Source organism: Tachysurus vachellii, chromosome 3 (assembly GCF_030014155.1).
Source record: "Tachysurus vachellii isolate PV-2020 chromosome 3, HZAU_Pvac_v1, whole genome shotgun sequence".
Classification (NCBI taxonomy): domain Eukaryota; kingdom Metazoa; phylum Chordata; class Actinopteri; order Siluriformes; family Bagridae; genus Tachysurus; species Tachysurus vachellii.
The window spans coordinates 24,996,517-25,019,525 of NC_083462.1; the positions used below are offsets into that span (position 1 = coordinate 24,996,517).

General features: G+C 38.5%; 1 protein-coding gene across 3 annotated transcripts; it reads right to left on the reverse strand.

Annotated features, from left to right (window-relative positions):
- Positions 1 to 83: 83 nt before the first annotated feature.
- On the reverse strand, positions 84 to 22,255 carry fmn1 (formin 1). Of its 3 annotated transcripts, XM_060866422.1 has the most exons (17): positions 19,740 to 22,253; positions 19,206 to 19,311; positions 16,247 to 16,312; positions 15,418 to 16,096; positions 14,391 to 14,532; positions 13,302 to 13,389; positions 8,498 to 8,559; positions 7,733 to 7,821; positions 7,294 to 7,423; positions 6,966 to 7,112; positions 5,729 to 5,788; positions 5,514 to 5,634; positions 3,166 to 3,258; positions 1,467 to 1,518; positions 1,052 to 1,201; positions 792 to 873; positions 84 to 388 (listed from the first exon to the last, which is right to left on the reverse strand). In XM_060866422.1, exons 1-17 carry the CDS (start codon positions 21,717 to 21,719, stop codon positions 344 to 346), a joined length of 4,092 nt encoding a protein of 1,363 aa, XP_060722405.1. In that variant the 5' UTR covers positions 21,720 to 22,253; the 3' UTR covers positions 84 to 343. The 3 variants fall into 3 exon arrangements, with proteins under 3 accessions (XP_060722405.1, XP_060722406.1, XP_060722407.1); XM_060866423.1 differs by lacking the exons at positions 84 to 388; positions 792 to 873; positions 1,052 to 1,201; positions 1,467 to 1,518; positions 3,166 to 3,258 and adding an exon at positions 3,898 to 4,118 and having other exon boundaries at positions 19,740 to 22,255; XM_060866424.1 differs by lacking the exons at positions 84 to 388; positions 792 to 873; positions 1,052 to 1,201; positions 1,467 to 1,518; positions 3,166 to 3,258 and adding an exon at positions 3,898 to 4,924 and having other exon boundaries at positions 19,740 to 22,255.
- Between the last annotated feature and the right edge of the window lie 754 nt (positions 22,256 to 23,009).

Consider the following 23,009-nt stretch of genomic DNA (forward strand, 5'->3'; position numbering starts at 1 on the left):
ATAACCAAGTCCACTTGGCTTGGTTCCCAGTCTTGGTTACTGCAGTTTTATGCATAAGTTCATACTGAATGTCTTCTTGTAACAATCTCTTTCTCTCTCTCTCTCTCTCTCTCTCTCTCTCTCTCTCTCTCTCTCTCTCTCTCTCTCAATAACATATATATATATTTCCTTTTTCTCCTCTTGAGTCAGGTTTCTCTCAAGGAGACGCAACTCATTCTTATGAAGAAACAGGCCAAAGTTACATGCAGATGCAGATACAAATTTAAAATTAAGTAAAAAAACACACACTTGAGTTTATAAATCATATGAATTATAACTATCATAGTGGAGGGTCTGTTGTGTCTCAGGTGCTGGATAGGCTTGCTTCTTTTAGACGCAGCCTTTCCTTCTGTCAAGAGAAAAAGAATTAGCATTTTGTTTTTGTCTTCTGAAAAGTCAATATTTTTAAACAGGACACAATATTTATAATTACACCTGACATGTAACATATGATGATCCTATCTGACAGTCTATCAGTTGTGATCTGGAAAATGACCCCAAAGTAACTTTAAAATATTGCTTATAGAAACAGGAGAGATGGACCATTGTACCACATAACAATATGCTCAGTTGTGGTTTTGGAAATCTGCTTCCACAAACAGTATATTTCACAACTGGGACATTCAGCGATTGCCTTACATTAATATATAAGATGGTTATTCTGTTCCCTACAGTGTTTATCATGTCTTCATTGTTAAAAAAAATATGATTTTATGACTGTATGAATGTTTAGAACAAAGTTGGACTCTTACCAGGCCATTTGCATGGACCTGCCTGGTCTCCACTTTTTTGTCTGCTGTGAGATTGCGCACCAACTGCTGAGCTTCTTTAAGTCTGGAGTGAAGAGAAAAAGCTTGGCTAAAAAATGAAGCCTACACAGTCTCCCAATAACCACACATTTTCTCAATCAGCTACAAGACAAAAATCAGTGCAGTTAATAAATTGGAATTTTAATCCAATTTTAAACCAACATTGAAGCTCTAGTCAGCTATAGGACAACACTGCTTTTCACCTTTCATTGGAAATAGCCTTGTTCTCTTTCTTCCATCTGGTCTTAAAGTCATTGCAGAATTCAAACCAAAGCATAAAAACATGTCCTGGTAGAACATCTTGCTCGCCAGAACGAGGCTTCATCCCAAAGTACTGCACCAGGTCACGGAAGCTAAAAGAAGAAGTCAGAAAGAAATGAGTTAGACTGTAAGTAGCAAGGCTGATGCTCAGATTACACAGAGACATATATATAATGACATACTTCATGATATAATATCAGTAGTTCAATATATTGGCTGCAAAGTAAATCCCAGCTTTAAAATAATGCACTCGTTCTAATATGTTATTAGAAAATTAGTGGCTTTACTAGAACAACTAAATGACCAGTATATTTCAAAAACTATTCAAGAGTAACAAGAATGAAAATAATGTCATACCATTTTTGGGCAGATATAAGATGATGTTCAGTTGCTATTTTTTCGTTTTGGGCTGCAAACACAAAAGTATATTTCCATTTAGAGAAGCACATGAGTTTTAGACTTTAACTTCATTCACTGATGTATTTAAAATTAGTAATCACTTGTCTTTAGTAACACTGTATTTGTTCCATTTACTCAGATATATAAGTTCTTCCTTGTTCAGGCTTTACTCAGCTTTCAGAAAAGAGGCTGAACAAATAAGAAGCACTTGAAAGTCTTGTTCATTGCCAAAGCCTCCCTGATCCCTATCTGTCTGTCTGCCTTCTGAACCCGACAGCTAGCTATCTCACTCAGGTAGTGAAGACCACAGACAGTTATCAGGTCCCCAAAAAGGCCAATCACAGATATTCTCCAGGGCAACTGAATGAGATTTTACTGTGCAGCACAGATAATGGAGTAATTGTTGTGAGCATTTCAGTCTGTACTGCTGAGTCTTGTTAAACTTCACTACAGTATGTAATATAACGTAGTCTTGGAAATAATTAAAATGCTGTCTTTTGTTGTATACTTTATTATACAACCAATAACCTATAATGGACAAACAAAAAAGTTTTTAGACATTTCTGCACATTTATATTAAAAATGTAACTCTCTCATAGAGAAACATATATAGATCTTTTATTCAGATCTTTGTGGAAGCACGTTTGGCAACAATTACTCTCTGCGTCTTCTTGTATGAGTCTAAATGCTTCATGCTTTACACTGAATTTGGCCAATCTTTCCCATTCCAACTGTCATCTTTGGGCATCTCCAGAGATGTTCTATAGGGTTTTGGCTTAGACACTCATGGACATTCAGCATTTTCTCCTAAAGCCACTCCAGCATTGTCTTGGCTGTATGTTTCAGGTTGTTGTTGTGACGAATGATTAAACTTCACCCCAGATTGAGGTTGTGTGCACTCTGGAGCAGGTTATCTTGGGCCTGATTGATGAAGTATTTCTGAGATGGTTAGCCTTAGGGCAGGCTGTCACATCTCTTAGACTCTGTTAAAGGCCAGTGGATTCTTGGTCACCACTCCGACCACCAGTCTTTCGGCCCGGTTCTGGATTTTAGCTGGGAGGCTGGTTATTGGAAAAGTCCTGTAGTTCAAAACTTCATCCATTTCACAACGACGGAGCCCTCTGTACTCCTGGCTCCTATGTCTCAACACAATTTGATTACAGTTTGGTCTTTGGAGAGTTTGTTGGATTTCATGGTTTTGGTCTGATATACACTCTAAATTGTGAGATTGTATGTACATATAAGTGTGTGCAATTCTAAATTATGTTGAATCAACTGGATTTCCCCCATGTGGACTCCAGTAAAGTGCCACGATTTCCCCAATGTGGACTCAAGATGTGCCACGAAGAATCAAGGCAAACAGGATGCACCTAAGCTCAATCAGGAGTGGCTTAGCTAGCTCAAGCCAAAATACTTCTCAAATGAACCATTTCCATTTTTGATTAGTTGAAATTCTAAAAACAAACAATCATACAAATAAACAAACAACAGGAAAGAGAGATAGCATATATGTACAGTGTATATCCTCAGAGTTGAAAATACCTTCACAGTGTCTCAAAGGACTACCGAAAAACCACTTTTCGGGTCATGAGAAAGAATCTTCTGTCAACCAGACCTAAGAGGAGAGATACTTTTGATACTTTAATACATGGCTTACCACTGAGGATAAAGGTTTCCATTTTCTCCTTGAAGGGATAGATGTATTCTTGAGGGGATGTTAACCACACACTTTGGACATCCTTCTCACAACCTTTATGAAACAACATCATTCAAAAAAAGAACTTATTTATACTTAGACTGTGAATCAAATATGATAAATATGTAATCTTACCTTATACTTACTGTTTTACCATTTTTTTGACTATCTGCAACACTGTAATGGTTGTTAATATAAACCAACCAATATGTTTTTTTGGCTATTATTGTTAATCATTATTATTTAATGGGTGGCATAGTGGTCAGTGGGTAGCGTTGCTGCCATAGAAACAGTAAACGAAAGAGTCCCCAGTTAGCTCCTGTGCTCTGTCTGTCTGTGTGGAGTCTCTGTGCATGTTCTCCACATGTATGTGTTGATTTCCTCTGGCTTCTCCAGTATTCTCTCACCTCCAAAAAACATTAAATTACCTCTAGGTAAAAAATGATCATGTGGACGTTTTCATGGTGCCCAGAGATGGACTGACATATGTCTTCCAGAGATCCAGAAACACTGCTATTCTAACCAAGATAAATCAGTTACTGAAGACGAATCAAATATTATTTACTTTTAAATGCTCTAAGAGCTAGCTGTCAACATTTCAACATCACTGCACTTCATAGCTTATGGTATTCTCTAAGCATGAGAAAGGCAATTTAACCTTTTTCGAATAAGCCAGGGGAAGAAGCTGCACCTGTGGTGGAGTCAGCAGTTCAGAGCCTGTTCTCTGGCACTGTTGATGGCGGCAGCAGATACCTGCCACTCCCCCCTATGGCACCAGGCTGCGCCGTTTGTTCATCGTCAGTTCAGTCCAATCCAAGGATCAGAGGGGCCAGACTGCTATCCCAGTCATAATAGAGAGCGATGGGAGCCCAGGCCTGCTGGATTCAGTCCATCTGCATCTGTCTCTGATAAGACTACACATGCCACTGTTTTCATTCAGCATTTGTGTAAACTGTGGGGTGACTGGTTATGCAATAAAACCCCCAGGACACAAAGGAAGATTACTTAAGCAAACTTCCAGAATGTAAACAGTGTCGTATCACTGTGTGACAAATATTTCTTTTTCAAATGTGTCCTGAGTTTGTGTAGTAAGTACATAATGCATGAGACTGAATGCAAATTTGCTAAATGCTCTGGACACAACAATAAAATTCCCAGAGTGAATCATTTCAATTTCAGAAGTTCCCCATACCACCAAATACCACAGGAGATAAATGCGGTCAAAAAGAGAGCAAGCGTAAACTATGTGATCGGGGCAAACTAACTAAACATGCCATTGAAAAACAAAACAAAAAAATGATATAAAGCAAAAAAACACATGGTTCATTGCAGGCATGAGGGAGGTTCAAACAGTGAGACAAAAGGGAGAACGTGATGGGCCAGATTTGGCAGTCTCTCAGTCGCCCGATAAGGAGGGCTTGTTGAGAGCTAAAGAAAAGAATCTCTGACACAAATCTGCACGGCCACACTGAACTGAAGCTGATACAGTGTAACAGGAGAACTGCGGTGCATCTGTGCAGAGATAGAGAGCGGCCGGCGGGAAGATAAGCTGCTCTTCCCTCAGATTACATAAGAACAGCAGCACTGCATGCATGTGACCCTCAACAACGACATACGCAACAAAGCCTTGAAATCATACAATAGCAGAAAGCATCAGATGGGCAGGATTAAAGACATATCTAAAAGGCGCCATGGTAAAATCACAAAGACTCCACTTTGTCTAACATGCATACATCATCATCAACACACACACACACACACACACACACACACACACACACACTAACAAACACACGAACACACACATGTGTAATGCACTGTGTAAACTACAATAATGTGGAAGTTAAAGAATAAAAGAAAAATAATATACTTGGCAATTCGTATTTAAGTAAGCCTTCAGTCTTAACATGGCTCATAACTTGCTTTAATCCTAACATGGCTCTGTAGTGACTGTGGGCAATGGCTGAGAGCCAAACTTGATGAAGTAAAATGGCTTTCAGTCTATTCCGATTAAAGCAAAGGCACAGGGCTGTAACTTTCCCAGTTTTTGAAATGTAGATCACTGTGAAATTCTGACCATGAAACAAAGCCTTCAGAGCACTGAAACCCCAAAACACAACTGAGACAATGCAAAAACAGGACGAAAGCTGATTGATTACAGGCATACTGTACTAACAATCTTGATTGCATATTTTAAGTACAGTGATTAGTGGATCTCATGACAATCGCTAGAATTGTTTACCAAAACAACCAAAGCATACAACAGAAAAAAAAAACATAAAAACATTTTGTAAGGGCTTGGCTCTCACCTTCAAGGTCTTCGCCCAGCTTTCGGAGCTCTTTGGATAAATCCTCAAACTTAACTTGGGAAGCAAGGAAGACATCCTGAGGCTCAGGCAATGGAAACGCACAGTTTTCTGTCCCAGCATTCTACATAGCGTGAAAGATTACAGCAAAATATTGTAGATGCATTTCATGTAAAAACTTTTTTTATAAACTTTAAGAAAAAGAAAAAAATGTTTACCTCATCAAGATTGTGTAGATAGTAAGACACTATGTAATCCATCAGACTTGTGTTGTTATCCTGTGGAGGTTTTTTGTAAAAAATATTACAAAAAAATATTATATATATAATTATATATTATTATATATAATAATACAAAAAATATTATTATATATTAAAATATAATAAAACACAAACAGTAGTGAGTTTAAGTATTTATTGAGCACATTCTGTAATCATTCACAGTGCATGCTGGACAAATTAAGTGATCCCTTTACATGAATTTAGTAACTTGTAGATGTACCTTTTTCAAGGTCAATCACTGCCACTTTCCTTTGTCTGCATATTAAACTGGCATAATAATAAGGATAAACTTTGGAACATTTCTCCCAGCAAAATTTTTTTAACTCATCACTATTTTTGGGATATCTTGAATGAACAACTCTTCAGATCATGCCACAGGATCTCAGTTGGCTTAAATGCAGGCCTGTGACTTGGCTTTTTCAGTCATTTTCTAGGTGATTCCAGTGTGTGTTTTGAGCCATTGTCTGATTGGATGCATCACACATTCTCTCTTAAGCTTGAGGTTATGGACTACTACACTGACATTTTCCTGAAAAAGATCTTGATATTGTTTTGAATTCATTGTTCCCTTCATGACTACAAGGCATCCAAGCTCTAAAATAGCAAAGCAGCTTAAAAACATGATGAACCTCAACACAGCGTTGTGCATTTTTACTAGAAAGGTCAACGTTTGTCTCATTTGCCCACAGAATATTTTCCCAGAAGAGCTGTGGAACATCCAGGTGGTTTTGGGCAAACATGAAACATGCCACACTGTTGTTTTGGACAGGTGTGGTTTCTTTGTGGTGTCCTTTTAATAACACTGTTCTTGTTCAGTGTTTTTCTAATAGATGACACATGCCCACTCTTTGAGAGAGTAGCAGTCCTGAATTTGTAGACATTGTGTTTTATTATGCACTGATAAATAGCCAGGTCTGTAGACATTCGTTTTTTAAGCCTTTTAGAGTTTTGTACATCTCTCTAATGCGTAGTTTGAGGTGTAAATGAAAGTTGGGCTCAAGGTATGGATCACATGTTGGTGGATCAAATGTTCTTGATAAGAAACGGTTTAGTAATTGACCTTGTGTGTGTTTTTTCTAAATTTTAGGGCACATGTACATCCCAAAATATTTGGGAATTTGAAGTGGGAATGCATTGATCGTTATATTTAGATCATATTATTGGAAAAGCCTACCCTGCTCTTAACGTCTTTGAGCTTGGGGAGAATGTCGAGACCAAAGCCGTCTGCCTGGCCTCGGTGTCTGCTCCCACCATTCATGTAGTTCCCACAGGCAAGTACGAGCCCCAGCACATCTCTCACACTGTCTCTCTCCAGTAGTCCCTGTTACGGGTTAATACATGACTATTAATATTCATATCCACTCCCTCTGTGCCCCCAACATCTGGATACTCTCTAAAACTAACTTAAAGTATAGATCATAAAGTTGTCACTTAAATATAGAGATATGCAAAGATATATCTTGTAATTGTTATCAATAATATCACTGAAAGCTGCATTGTACCTTGCACACATGGAGAACTGTGTTTGCTTTGCGCTGGATAGATGCAACAGCATCAGTGAATGTTGACTGGAGAATAATACACGGTGCTCTTAGAGAGAACTGGGGAACCAGAGAAAGCTCATAGAGGAACCTGGAAGAATTAAAACACAATATAATAATGTTGTATTGAATTTCACAGCTTCATCCCACAGAATAAGCACTAAATATTTGGCTGTGTAGCTGAACATTTAATATTGATTGAAAACAGTATTGAAAACAGAATGGATCATTTCAAACAAAAGGACTTGGCATGATAACTGTCCCTCTGGTACCAATATGAATGGCTGTGGAATGGAACAATGATCATGTAGCAACTGTTCGTGTAGTTTCATAATCAATGACATGATGTTTCTGTTTTATGTCAAGAGTGGATATGTTACTAATCTCGCTAGTAACTCACTGTTCAGGCTTGTCCAGCAGTCTGACATGCTCTTCATCTGAGGTTTCGTAGTGTTTTCTTATTTTCTCCAACTCTTCAGGCTGAGCTCTCTGATGACCAGAAAAATACACAGAAATACAGTTAAGAAAAATAAACATTATAAAATCACCTCAAAACAGAACATTCAAAACTCAAGTGTGTGTGTGTCTTTTCATCAGACCTCTTATATATGTTAACCATGTGAAAAATTAAAATTTTAAAAATAAAACAACATGGATTACATGATATGCTAGATCCTACTTTTACGATAAAGCATACTACAGACCTTGATGGTTTGGTATAACATGTGCTCTGGGACACAGTATCCCCTTAGTTTAAAAGTAATTGACCTTTTTTGCATGTCTTATAGATAACATTGTGTCATAAAGTGTCAGAAACCACATAAGCAAGTCTATATTGGATGACTGAACAATTCAGCTTGAGTTTATATTGTATATTTAACATTTATATTACTTGCTGCTCACATTACTTGTTAGTGACATTACTCTTGGAGCTCCAGTCAAATTCAAAGAAGCAAACTTCAGACCCCAAATAAATTGTCTTGGCTGAGCAGCTAAATCTGGGGTTTAAATTTAATTTTCGAAGTCCTAGGCCTAGTTATCAATTTTCAATTTGCGTTTAATACATAAGGTGCCAGTGTAAACACTTCAACAGCATAGCACAGTTTATTGAGGTCTCCTTACACGTAATTAATATACAAACATGAACTGTGGAAATAACACTTACAGTTTCATACAGGGCTTCAATAGCATCCAGGTCAACCACAGAGTTGTCCATCATCAAAATAGCTATGAGAGGGAAAAATATTCATATTATTTTCTAGATTAGCTCATTTTGCTAATATCCTCCAAGCAAAATGTTTAAATGTCAGTTCTATGACAGAGTGAAGACTATTAAGATTGGTTTGTGGTGTATACCCCCAACTATAAACCCATGTTTTGGAGCACAGACACAGGCTGGACCTTCTAGAAGTGAGTCTATATACTGTATATTTTAGACAAATGTTTGCACTAGGCTTTAAACGTGTCTTAAATTTAGCATTTTTTAATAATTCTTCTCTTTTAAATCTTGCTGCTGGTACAAGAACTACAGTTGCATTAAATAACATTCCTGCTTATAACCTCTCTACTTATACACTTATGTACGAATGCACTTCGTACATCGTGGTGGGTCTCATCAACAAGAACGACGAGTCAGCATACAGGGAGGAGGTGCAACAACTAACTGCCTGGTGTAGAGCCAACAACCTTTCTCTGAATGTGGATAAAACTAAAGAGATGGTTGTGGACTTCAGGAGAGCACGGAGTGACTACTCTCCGCTGAACATCGACGGATCATCTGTGGAGATCGTCAAGAGCACCAAATTTCTTGGTGTTCATCTAGCGGAGAACCTCACCTGGTCACTCCACACCAGCGCCATCACCAGGAAAGCCCAGCAGCGTCTCTACTTCCTACGAAGGCTGAGGAAGGCACATCTCCCTCCCCCCATCCTGACCATGTTCTACAGAGGGACCATTGAGAGCATCCTGAGCAGCTGCATCACTGTCTGGTTCGGGAACTGCACCATCCCAGAACGCAAGACCCTGCAGCGGATTGTGAGGACAGCGGAGAAGATCATTGGGGTCTCTCTTCCCTCTATCACAGTCACTTACACCACACGCTGCATCCGCAAAGCCAACAGCATTGTGGATGACCACACACACCCCTCACACACACTCTTCACCCTCCTGCCATCTGGAAAAAGGTACCGAAGCATTCGGGCCCTCACGACCAGACTGTGTAACAGTTTCTTCCCACAAGCCATCAGACTTCTCAACAACTGAAATGTACTGTACTGAGCACAACATACACACACATCATCTGTATGGACTGCATAGACCCTCACAAAACACACACACTGACACAACATACTGTTTACATGCTGCTTACAATCCAGCAAACTGTTTACATGCTGTTTTGCACACCTTGTCTGCTGTTTTTTGCACAAACTGTCCCAACATTTCAGCCGTTTTTGCACATACTGTACAATATCTCAGCCATTTCGCACATACTATATTAACACATACAGTATTAACACTGGTCGGTCGGCGCTGTTTCTGTGACTGTTTACTATTTATTGTCTTTTGTGTACTGCATTTTTTGTACTTTTTGTATTGTCTTGTAACTTGTGTCTGCACTGTCATTGTCCTGCACTGTCTTGTCCTGCACTGTCTGGTCCTGCACTGTCTTTTGTCCTGCACTGTCTTTTGTCCTGCACTGTCTTGTCTGTCTTGTTTGTCTTGTCCTGCACTGTTTGCACCAGGTTGCACAGTTACACTTTATGTGGCTAAGACTACTTACAAGTCTTTAGCCCTGTCTTTGTTTCTATGTAGCACCTTGATCCTGGAGAAACGTTGTCTCATTTCACTATGTACTGCAACAGCTATATATGGTTGAAATGACAATAAAAGCTTCTTGACTCTTGACTTGACTTATAACAGCTTGACTGTTAGAACATGCTTTGGCAGCTAGGGGGCGGTCTAAACTGAAATTGTTTGAAATATAATGCAAACTACTGTAATGCAGGGAAAAAGGAAAGAAACATGGAGAAAGAAAACAACAAGCTGGATGGGGAAGATGATTTGTAAAGGAGAGAGTTGTATGGTTAGTATAGTTTGGTGAATCTTGTTTGTTTTGAATTCAGGTATGTCTGGGGTTTTTCACTGGAATGTCAACATGTTTAAAAGATGTGTGTCATTGTGTGAGGTCTGAGGCTCATGGAAATGTGTCTGGTATTTTGCAGTGTGAAATTCTTTCTATAATTTTTGTACTGCAGATGAGCCATGCATGACCTCCCGTGCACCTTAAGAAATAGGAGTGTGAGATGTAGTGAATGTATTTAGTTTAGGTCCTATTTAGAAATGTAGGATAATGTTTTAACAGTTGATGCTGTTTGATGATGTATGAGGAAATCTTAGGGATTTGTGGAGTGGCATATACTTGTGACCATAGAGACCATACTTGTGATTGGTTTTATTCCATCAAGTTTTTGAATAAATCTCAATTATCAGTTTCCTGTGTATGTGAAAGCATGTATATTGTGGAGAAAGTGAAAAAGTGGAAAATGAGTGTAGAGGAAGCATGAAAAATGAAAAAAAAAAAAAGAAGTGCTGGCCAATTTAGCATATTGCTAAAAAAATAAACTGACTTTTTGATTCCAAGTCAGCTGCTAACGATCATGATTAAGAGCAGAGTTGAAAATTTGGGTACTCAATTGCACAACCTAGCTAACTAAATAAAGATGATGAAAGGCATTGGAAAAATCCCTTAGCAGTCAATCAAGTCAATGCTATAGCAAAGAAATGACTATTAGTATGCAGAAATTAACTAAATATTGATTTTGAGGCTACTGCTGTATACATAAAGACAAGGCAATACTTAAAACACTTGCGAATAATAGAGATAATCTTTGTAGACTCCAGCATAGGAGAAACTGTACAATAAGGCAGAGTTTTGTTCATGAGCCACCCTTTCATTATAGAGCTTGTGACCTTTTATGCAATAGCCTCTTGCCATCGTTGTTATTGTGATGATCTGCCAACTTAATCTGCCCATCTTTCCTTTCCCATGTTCCTACACTGCCACTGCACAATTTCCTATACCTTGTTATCTTAATGCCTTTTTATCCATTTTCAATCCTGCATCTTCTCTTGTCTAGCAAATGTAACACCTGCCTGCAGGATGCCATCCTTCCAGAATGCTCTAGAGTCTAGACCATCCTGCAAGACACCACCTCCAACATTTCATAAATGACACCATAACATCTGCTCATGTACAGACTGCTATCAAGACACTCATGACCAATTCTGCCTGCTCCTGCAGAAAGTTTGACCAATATTAATTAATATTGTTTGTGTGTCTACAGTACTTTCTAAGCAACTTATTGAAATCTAAAAAAAAAAAATTAATGCACACCTCTACCTCAGTAAATAAATGTGTCTTTAGTTTTTCTAGTTGTCTTAATCCTTATTCCAAACCTACAATATCCTAACCCATCTGTCTTCACAGCAGCACATATTTAATCTGCTACAGAAAAGCTTCATGTAGCTGTACCAAACAAACTACAGTATCATCTGTACTTCACATGTACATGGTCAATCGCAAGACTCTCCTGTACATCCTCAAGATTATATGCTTCCTGTAAATAGTGATGGTGGTGGTTTGCTTCATGCCTAAAGGGATGGCCATATAAGTTGGCATGGATGGGATCCACATCTGCCCATGCAAACACTCACCCGGTGTCCCACAAGGCTCAGGGCTAAGTCCACTTTCTCTTTTTTAATTCTCCTTTTATACCAATCCAAAGTGTTGGATTGCATAACCTAGGATTGCATAACCTAGAAATGTTGGGCAACTAACTACAGTTCTCTCCTCACATAGCTAAACTGACATGGTCATAAATGTTTCTCCCTAATAGTATCGGGAACATCTAACCATTCTGCACACAAAGACCACTCAAGTACATATTAAGTATCTTCTCATCTTGAGATTGCAATTTGCTTTTGGCAGGTCTTTAGACCCCTGCAGCTGAGCCAGAAAGCAGCTGCCTAAGTTTTTTTTTCATGTTCTCCCACAGCTCGACTGTAAGAAAGATTAAATAAGTCTACAAAGATATGTTTAATTAGGTCTGTTGTATTATTAGACTCCTTTCATTTAGTTCTGTTTAATTTTACCTATTTGGACAATTAATAATGGGCAATAAAGCCTAGGCAAATAGGATGACTCTGCTTGTTTTTTTATATGCAAAACTCTGTAGTGGCATCCAGGTGGTGGAATGGACTTCCTCTGGGTAAAATAATAGCTGAGTCACAGCTTTCTGTCAAATGAATCAGTTCATTGATTGATCGAATGAGCACTAATTAACAACAATCTTGTGACAGTTTCTGTTGGTGTAACTTACTTTGCTGGTACTTGTCGTTATTGTAAAGCAAGCAAACTGATTCTACTAATTTCCTTTTATTGTTGCTTATAACAATACAATGTTATTGAAAATGATGCATGAACAGACCTCATATTTCAGAAGAATTATAGTTGAGTATTGGGAGAAATTGCATAAGTAACCATGTGTTACCGATCTTATGAAAAAAATGTGGAATCTTGGCTAATCGATCTATACCAGTGAGAGGTCTCGATTCAGGCAGTATTCATTTTTTTGTTGATGAATCTAACACGTAAGGCCATGTGGATATGTAACACTTTCCAAATAATTCATTTCAGTGCTATTACTCAGACAAGGCAGTTCAACTAAGCAGAAAGGCCTTTAAAACCAAACTCTTGTTTTCTACTGGATGCTGTCTAAAATCAATTGGTTGACTTGGCTTTCACTCTCTATTCAGACCCAAAATGAATCCCATGCCATTTACTTATTATTGCAAAATGTAGAATTGATGTATCTGGCTGTGTACTTGATTACAATAGAAGTCTGAACAATGTGTTGAGAGATGTGTTGCTTTTGCCTGTTGTGTTCAGCTGTGTGTGAAATACATCTCACCCTGCTGTATGTCCTTCATCTCCAGGTGGAGACTTGAGATTAAGATTCCTACAGCTTGAGAACGCTTGCTGTCCAACACCTTAATGATCTGAATGGACAGAAAGGTCAAAAGACACTTCATTTATCATTTGTCTTAAAGTTGAATGAAAATAACCTTTTTGGTTCTTAGGAAAGACTGGGGGTTACTAATAACAGAAAATGTTACCAGTGTGGCCAAGAGTAACAGTACTGTAATTATCTTTAATAAACTCTTAAAGGATGTGGCAAGAATCTGCTAGTATTTATCCCAACATAATTACATGTGCCAGTTTGCAATTTCCACCAGTTATTAAGAGAAAATGTCTCTTAGTCAGTTTTATTCTGCCTGAAGTAGGAAACATCTCGTAATTTAACTATTATAATCTGATTAACATCAAAACAGTGAGACCATTCTATTACTATGTACCTAAAATAAAAGCAAAGACTGTTGAGTGTTTTCTGTAAAGACCATCTAAACCAAAGTAGAGACAGTAGGTAAAACATGCAGTTCTGAAAATGATGTAAGGATAATGTAAAAATCTTATATATACAAAAACTACTATACATAAACTTAAAAATAAGACACAAGATGTCTGCACTTGGTTCAAATAAGAAATGCACATTATTTACACTCAGCTTACTCACTGGAAGCTTTAATAGCTAAAACCCCTTCGACAGGACTTTTAGAGGGAGGTCTCTTGTTAACAAACACAGTTTATACAATATAATAGTTATCTTAATGTTAGTGAGGTTGTTGATGAACTTAGCTACAATATAAAAGTCCTTATAGTCCACTATAAAAATCCTTATATGAACTAGATAGGTGAATTTTATTTCCTTTTTGTAGCCCTTAACTAGCTTGATAAAGGCTTTTTTTCAGCACAATGCTTTATTTTTGTAGCTCATGTTGCTAAATAAGGTTGTGAAAAACATAAAATGATGTTTATGAGACTTGTCTAAATTACAGAGGTCTGTATAAAAACTGCTTATTGATTATGATGTACATGTTATTCAGCCATATAAAGTGCCAATCAATCACCGTTATCCTGATGACTAGTGAGGATTTTATACCTTCTTGGCTTTGGCTGTGTTGTCGTAGGCTTCAGATAGAGGTTTCCTTTTGGCGGGTGAAGCCATTTTTGCAAACAACTCAGCAAACTCATTAGTATTTATTATGCCCGGCTCCTTCAGCATGCTCCACAAAGTATCATTTCTAAGAGAAGAGACAGAGATGAAGACAGACATCCAGACACCACCAAGCTTTGGTCTCTATACGCCAGTATTTCCTCCCACTGTTTTATAATAATCCTGAGTAATTTAGGGTTTTTCTTCTCATTGCAAAAGGCTAGCAAGACTCACTTTTCACACTTCAAAGACAGCAGGCAGGCAGGCTACCAAATACAAAGCAAATTTAAAACTAATGGAAACACACTATTACTGTTTCTGGGTAACCATGTTTAAAGCACATAAAATCAGTAGGAGGTCAAATACGAGTGCTCTGCTTTGCTAAACTTTTGCTCCCATAAAAACAATTAGAGAGCCAGCAAGGCGCTGCAAGGCTAAGCTTGACTGGGTTTAGCTTTGGCTTGCTGGTTGCTCAGTAAGGGAGGAAGGCTTTTAAGAAGAGTCAAATAACAGTGCTGCAGCAGTGTGAGACCCTGGAAACAGGATCCCACAGAAATCCACACCACCGCTAGAGGTCCTCTAAGGTTTGCTGGCCCCATAGACAGACCTCAGGCTGCTGTGGTTAAAATTATACTGTCCCGATGTCTGATCAGGAAGTCCTGAAACGATCTTTTTTCCTGTTTTTTACACATTAATATATCTTTCTTTGAAAAAAGTGATGAAAGATGACTGCAATATCTCAGTATTTCTGCAATGGAAAATTATGAAATTGTAAACACATTCTAACAAAAAGAAATCAGCATTTCAATAATGCAATATAGATGTTGTTCACTGAGTAAAGGAAAAAAACCTTTGTGTAGTGTTCCCTATATCAGAGTATTTGCATTCCATCATGAATTCCAAGTAAAACTCCTTTAGTAAGTGAAAAAATGTTCTCATGTGTCTGTTTGTGATAGGACTGCTCAAGTAATACCTGCTGTCTTGAATCTGTATCCGTGTCCAGTAGAGTGGTTTCATTGGACAGACAGGTTCCACTCTTGGCTTTCGTTGCAGTCTCTCCTCAGCTCGAGAGAACAATCCACTTCCAGAGGGAGGAGTAGGCACAGGGCCTAGTAGGGGTGGTGGAGGAGCAAGACCAGCTAAGATTATAGGTGGAGGTGGTGGTGGAGGGGGTAGACAACTAACTTGTCTGAGTGGTGGGCACTTGTCTGTCTGAGCAGGTTTTGAATAACTCTCAGAAGGACCAGGCAGTGAAAGGGGATTTGAAGTTGTTACACTATCAAGTCCTGACTGAACAGACAGTGGTAGTGGTGTTGGCAATGGCAGTAATTGAGGCGCTGCATGCTCCGGTTTACTTGAAAGATTACTAGCAATTGATGCAAGATCTAGTTTTTTAGGCACATTTGTTTGAGGGCAAAGGTCTTTGCTTATCTCTGGTGCCTTGACAGGCTTAATAAAAGTCTCTCGGTCTGTCTGAATACACACAGTTCGAAAAATTCGAGGTGTGAAGTAGTCTTCGGTTGACACAGCTGCATCTCTGAGCTCCCTGTGTGAGCAGTTGGCAGCGCTTTTCAGATCCGCAATTACTGCTTGCAGTCTGGACACAGTTTCTTCATTCTCATCTCTGAGGTGGTAGAGCTGGAGCTTAAAGTCTGCCTGTGTAGGATCATATTAGGGAGCCAGGGATAAGTTTCATAAATCCTTTGATAATGACAGAGAAACACAGCTATGCTCCTCTCTCACACTCAAATACCTTTTAGGAACATTAAATGACTGGTTTAAGAGCATGCCTTGTTTGTAACTTGCCTCTAATGCCTCCTGCTCTTCTTTGCACTCTCTTTTTAGATGTAGAAGAGCTGCCTGATGCTCTGCAAGCAAAATACAATATACTGACATACAAATTATCCAAAACATATCATGCAGTCAGACATATGCCTGCTCTGTGCAGAGCTGTAAGTTATATACATAGTGTATATACTGTTTATGTATATACACATATATACGTGCAAAAAAAAAAAAAAATAGGAAAGGTGCAAATACTTTTTCACACCACTGTAGTTCACAACAAAAGTTTGAATCAAAAAAAAGATCAAAATTAAGAAGACAAATAAATTGGGGATGTGGTAGCTCAGTGGTTAAGGTGTTGGGCTACTGATCGGAAGGTCATGGGTTCAAACCCCAGGTCCACCAAGCTGCCACTGCTGGGCCCCTGAGCAAGGCCCTTAACCCTCAGTTGCTCAGTTGTAAGTCACTCTGGTAAGAGTGTCTGCTAAATGATGTAAATGTAAATGTAAATTAATATCCAATGATGAACATTTCTATCCTGATGGGAGTGGCCTCTTCCAAGATGACAATCTACAGGGCTTGATGGTGCATTGGATGGACTGACGAGCATGCAAATCATATACTTTGTCCTTCTCAGTCACCAGCTCTCTATTGAACACCAGTGGGAGAATTTGGTTTAACATGTTAGACAACACTCCTCGACCCTCTCTGATATTGAAGAATTGTGTTCATCTCATCAGTAAAGTTCCAAACTTTCAGCTATACACTTGAAGGCATTTTTATACAAAGCAACTTACAGTTGGTCTTACCAGGCAATGGATACAGGTCTTGCTTAATGGCCTAAAAGCGGAGATTTTGCAGTCCCTGGTTTTGAACTAACAACCGTACAATCAACAGACAATATGTTTAACTACTGGACCACTGCCACCTCTATGCAAGTGCACAGGGAAGTTCTGTTGCTGTCCCAAGACCTTACTTGCATTTTTCTTTTATTTTGTCACCTGCCTGTTTGTATTATAATATCGATATATGATCTGTCTGTGTACAAAATGTTTTTTGAGTGCTGTGATATTACAATTTCTCTTCACTAGGACTGGAAAGATATGGTTCATCGAGGTTGAACTGGAAGAAGTTGAGTGGCTGGCACTCAGCCTTGCTAGAAAACTTTGAATAAGAATAATTGTCCTTACAATAAAATGGATTAAAATGTTACATTGAAAACCTGTAAACACTTTTGATTCTTTTTCTCTGGGGGCAAGGATTCCATTAAGAGTAAATGTAAAATTCAGCAGCTAGGTATTTTCTATAAGTAACCATTCATTCATTCATTCATTCATTCATCTTCTACCGCTTATCCGAACTACCTCGGGTCACGGGGAGCCTGTGCCTATCTCAGGCGTCATCGGGCATCAAGGCAGGATACACCCTGGACGGAGTGCCAACCCATCGCAGGGCACACACACACACACTCATTCACTCACGCAATCACACACTCACACACTAGGGACAATTTTCCAGAGATGCCAATCAACCTACCATGCATGTCTTTGGACCGTGGGAGGAAACCGGAGTACCCGGAGGAAACCCCCGAGGCACGGGGAGAACATGCAAACTCCACACACACAAGGTGGAGGCGGGAATCGAACCCCGACCCTGGAGGTGTGAGGCGAACGTGCTATTTCTTATTGTAATTGTTATTGTCTATATAGTATGCACTTATTTCTAAGTGCATACTATCTTATCAATGGACAAAATGTACAGTTATCTGAAAGCTTTCCAGAATCTCTGTCAACGTCAATTGTATTGTCTCTGGGGTAAAGCTCTGAAAGTGTCTCTGTATGGTTGGCCAAGGTCGGACTGGAAGAACTGTCCTCAACCCTGACCTCAACCCTACTGGACAACTTTTGGATAAACTGGAATACCAATTCCACCCTTTTGCCCAACATCAGTGCCTGACCTCACTACTGCTCTTGTGGCTGAATAGGCAAATCCAATCAGTATAGCTTAAAATAGGTGCAACTAAGACAGTGACCATTTCACAAGATGGCAGTACAGCTATAAGGGTGAAATGTGAAATAGTAAAAAATATAAAGATATAGCAAAGGCTATATTTGGATGACATAGGCTGTTATAAAACCAAAGTAAACAAGTACATCCCTTCTTTTCAATGCTCTTTCCAAAGCCACACCCATTAAACACATGTACATGCACTACCGAGGCTAGAACATCCTAGAAAACTGGAAACATTTAAGTGTTTAGTTGCTCTTCTAGGTTCCCATGGGCAGAGGGAACACAACAACTGGCATGCTTTGTCATGTAGGAAAGAACCATAAGGACATGTACATGCATTACTGAGGCTAGAACATCTGAATGCTAGTGTCAGAGAGGAACTAGTCATGTATAGATGTTCTCTTATTTATATTGGTTTGATATTGGTAGTTCTTCTGTTTGTAGAGATTGAGGAAATCGCAGAGATCTTGCTCCACTGAGCAGATATTTTATTGCCTTTATCACTAAAGGTGTTCAGGCATAAACCCCACCTTAAATAAATGGCTTAGTCATGTCTGATATATGACTATTCTTACAGTGTGTACTAGGGTGTGTCTGTAGACTCTGCACCTTGCTGGATTACAGGATATTTGTCAGGTAGACTACACAGAGAATGTCAACAATAGTAGCACGTGATGATGGAATAATAAAATACACAAAGTTTACCTGTTTTCGCTGTACAAGAGTGTATTTTAACATAGTTTGTTTACTTGGGAGCAAACCAGAGTTTGAATATGGAACCACAAATGAAATAATTGAGCAAAAAAATGATCTAACCCACTGAAGAATCAGTGAGGGTGGAGATGTATTAGCATTTGTTTGTAGAGTGTTGTACCCTTCCATAAAAAGCAAATATTTCACTCTGGACAAACATTTGCTTTACCTTTCTTACATGTCCATATGCATGCGTACATGGCAACCACTTACCAGCCTCTGTGTATTTTAACCCAATTTTTTCCTCCTCATCTTTGGACTTTGGAGGAGGCCAGACAGCCTGCAGGCGCCCTGGTGTCCTCTCCTCATTCTCAGGAGACTGGAGGAGAAGACAAATCAGTTGAATTTTTTAGTACAACTTTTCAAGTAATCACTTCCTACAATATTGTACAAATATAATGTAAAGATAAGAGTTTGTAAAAATGTAAATGAGTTTAAATGGCATTCACACGTTTTATGGTGTTTACAACACGATAAACCTTGACACTGCGTGTTTCATGTAGGCTCCATTAATTAAAAAATAAATTAAAATAAATCCAATTAATTTCATTTAACTTGTATTCATTTATTGAAACAATGCTTTTTATTCTCATGAACAGTTGAAAGCCAAACACAAACAAACAGAATAAGAGTAAGTTGTCTATATAATAAAATGGTTATCAGAATATTTTCAGTAAGAAACAAAATCATCGTTCTATAATTTGGAATATGCTTTTGCTTATAATAAAGTCATTTCTAAGTGCCTACTTTGTTCTCAGAAATGTTTTTGTTGTCTGGAGGCTTGCTGGAGTTTCTGTCAAAGATAGCTCGGATTGTTTCTGGATTAAATGCCCTCTTTACAGCATCCAGGTCAATATGGTCTGAGGTGTTTCTCTTAGCTGGTTTAGGGCTAAAGAAAGCTTTAAAAGCATTGAGGGTTGTCTCTGTATTTGTTAATTTGCTATTTTCCTCTGATGAAACAACATCAGGACCCTCTACACTTTCCTCTACTGGAGACATTTCTTCTTCTAGGACCTCACTACTAGGTGAGAGTGGAGGACTTGCTGTGGGTTCCTGTGTTTTTTTTGCTCCCACTTTGCCAGCATCAAAACTCAGGAGTTGTGAGAGCTGCTCAAGGATGCTCCCTTTAGTCTCACTTTTGGAGGGTCTCTCAGAGAAAAGTGCCCGTTTAACAGAGACTCGTTTCATCATAGGTTGTTCGAGGGTTAATGTTTTTTTCTGCTGGTCCTGCACATCTTTTTTTAACCCTTTCAGTCCACTAAATATGGAGGGTAGTTGAGGAGGTTTCTCCAACTTTAGGCCTGGAGAGAAGGTAACTATTTTGGCTTGCCTAGAAGCATTTTTATTGTTTAGTGGCTCTTCTTGGTTCCAAGTAGGAGTGGGATTACCCGAGGACTCTGAATTTCTCTCTTTGTCTTCTCCCTCTATTTGTACCAGGTTATCACTCTCATCTGTCATTATTGTCCATCTATCTTGTCCACCACTCTGTTTTATTTCTACTTTGCTTGATTCTTGTACATATTCTATTTCTCTCCCCTTTTGTATTTCACTGAGACTGTCTGGAGATGTTGGTTCCAATTTTAATAACACTTGATCAGACTCGATATTCAGGAATGTGTCTCCAGTTTCTGAACAGGATTGTGAATGTGTCTTTAGTTTCTGAACAGGATCTGATGCCACATGACATCCATTATATGTGTCCAGAATTAAGAAGCTCCTGAATTCCTCTTTTGGCAGAATCTTATTATTGCCTGTGTCAGTCTGTTTGCCCTTTGTACCAAAGTCTCCATCAGGTTTAACCAAGTTACATTTAAAAGTAGACACGGTGCCATCTGCCTGATCTGAGAATGCTACAGCCGAGATTGGATTGTTGATGTATGTGGAACTTGTCTTAAATGTACTGTCTGGACAAAGTTCCTCATTTTCAGTCTTACATGATGGTTTCTGAGTTCCTGAGGTCTGCATATGTTCAACTTCATTTGTCCATTCTTGATATTTCCCCTCATACTCCGCAGTAGATAACACCTCTTCTTTGGTGATTTTGGATGTGTTGCCATCTCTCATAACTTTGTCTGGTAATCCCTCTATAATCTGTTCCGTGATACTTTCTGAGGGATCTCCACTTATCTGGCTTTCTGCTGATGCTGTGTTACTCAGACAAGCATCATTATATTCCTGGACAAACGCTTCAGACAGCAGGTCAGGTTGACCATCTGTCAATTTTTTGTTACCTTGGCATGTCAAGGATGAATTATTCCATGACTTTCCTTGATCCATACTGACTGGCAGGTCCATGACCATGAATTCCTTTCCAGTATGACTTGGTGTTTCTTGAATTTTTATTTCATCTCTGTCCATGCTTGTATTAATGTGAGTTTCAACATTATTATCCATTATTTGCTCAAGAGATAATGTCTCATCCAGATTTTTATGGTTGTTGCCTTCATCTCTAGGTAAAACATCTGTCTCTATCAAGACTTTTATTTCTGATGTCGTCCTGCTATTAATTTGATTAGAAACCATCATTGCTTTGAGATCTTGTTCAACAGGTGAATCATCATCAAATCTAATAGTGTGAGGTTTTTGGACGCTGATGTTCTGAAGTTCAGTATTTTTCTCAGACAGATGACGAAAAGATGAAAGAACCGGTGTGTCTTCAGTTTTCTCTACATGGTTGAAAAAGTTAGTGAAGTTGGTAAAGAATGAATTAGCAGGATGATTATCCATTTTTTCAGGCAAGTATTTTACAGTTTGGATGCAAATATCAACATTCCACTAGGAAGAATAGTTCCTTTTCATTTTTGTACTTGCATTGATTCATGTCCATTCAGGCTAGAACTGGAATCCAGAACTTAATTTTTTGAATGCAAAATAAATCCTTACTGGACTTCTAAAAATGTGTACAACGTCTTTTATCAAGCTTTGTTACAATACATGTGTTTTTTCACCAAAACTGTTCTCCAAATCTTTCTTTTCTTGTTGTCACCTTTATATTCTAATTCCAGAACATTCAGAAAGACAAAGTCACATAAAATCAAGATATGAGCACAATGAAAAATCTTGTTTGCCTTGTAAGTCCAAGGAAATATATAAATGACAATCCACAAATGTTTAACAGGAGCTGGGTGGTAATCAATTATCCAACTGATACAGATGCTGCACCTGATCTTCCTTTATCTTCACTCGGTTGTCTCTTTGTTCCAGTTTAAATTGAGTTATACCAGTAGAATCCTCTTGCTTTTAATCCATATGTCACACAGGAACCACCACACAACAAAATATGATCATATTTACACATGAACATTTCTTTACTTAGTGCAAATGCTCCACCTTCTCTCTTTTTCCTGGTGACACACTGTTTGCCTACACCTTTCAACACACTCAAAAGCACACAGTTCATGGCTTGGCAGTAAAGCATGCGTTGCTTCAGTGTCATCCATTCACTAGACCACCTGCATTGGTCAGCTGAACATTTCCACACCTCAGCACATGGGTGCAATGTGAATCACAAGATTTAGTCTTTTTCACCTCTACCCACACACTCCACACTCCACTGTGCCCTCAAAGGTTAGCTGCATTTTTCTTTTGCCAAAGCAAATAATGGGTTGGAATGGGGACTGCTTCAGTGCAAATCCTGCATGCTAAAAAGAATGGAAATTAGTTTTTAAATGTCATTGGAAGTCCAGAACTCTTTTAACCCTTTAATAGTTTGCTCAAACAGTCTAATGAGAATATCAAGTTGAAAATTTGTTTTCATTACATTGTCATTTCAATCACATTGATATGTTAGCTATAACATTATGACGTTTTATATGGATTAAACAAACGGTTGTTTTTTTTGCATCACCACACAAATAAACAAACATTTACTTGCACCAGATAAATATATGTTTTTATTTGCTACTCAAATGATTTTACATAGCAATCATTGTGTTATTTTTGTGTTTTATTTGTCAGGTTTAATATGTAGTAAATTAGATATGTACAAAAATGTTCCTAATAAATGCAGGGTGCCGA

Coding starts and splice junctions, on each gene's coding strand:
- fmn1 (XM_060866422.1), bottom strand. CDS start 21,719: ATGGATAATCATCCTGCTAATTCATTCTTTACCAACTTCACTAACTTT. Junction 5,789..6,965: donor TCAAAGACGTTAAGAGCAGG/GTAGGCTTTTCC, acceptor AAACCTCCACAG/GATAACAACACAAGTCTGAT. Junction 3,259..5,513: donor GCTGGGCGAAGACCTTGAAG/GTGAGAGCCAAG, acceptor TGTTTCATAAAG/GTTGTGAGAAGGATGTCCAA.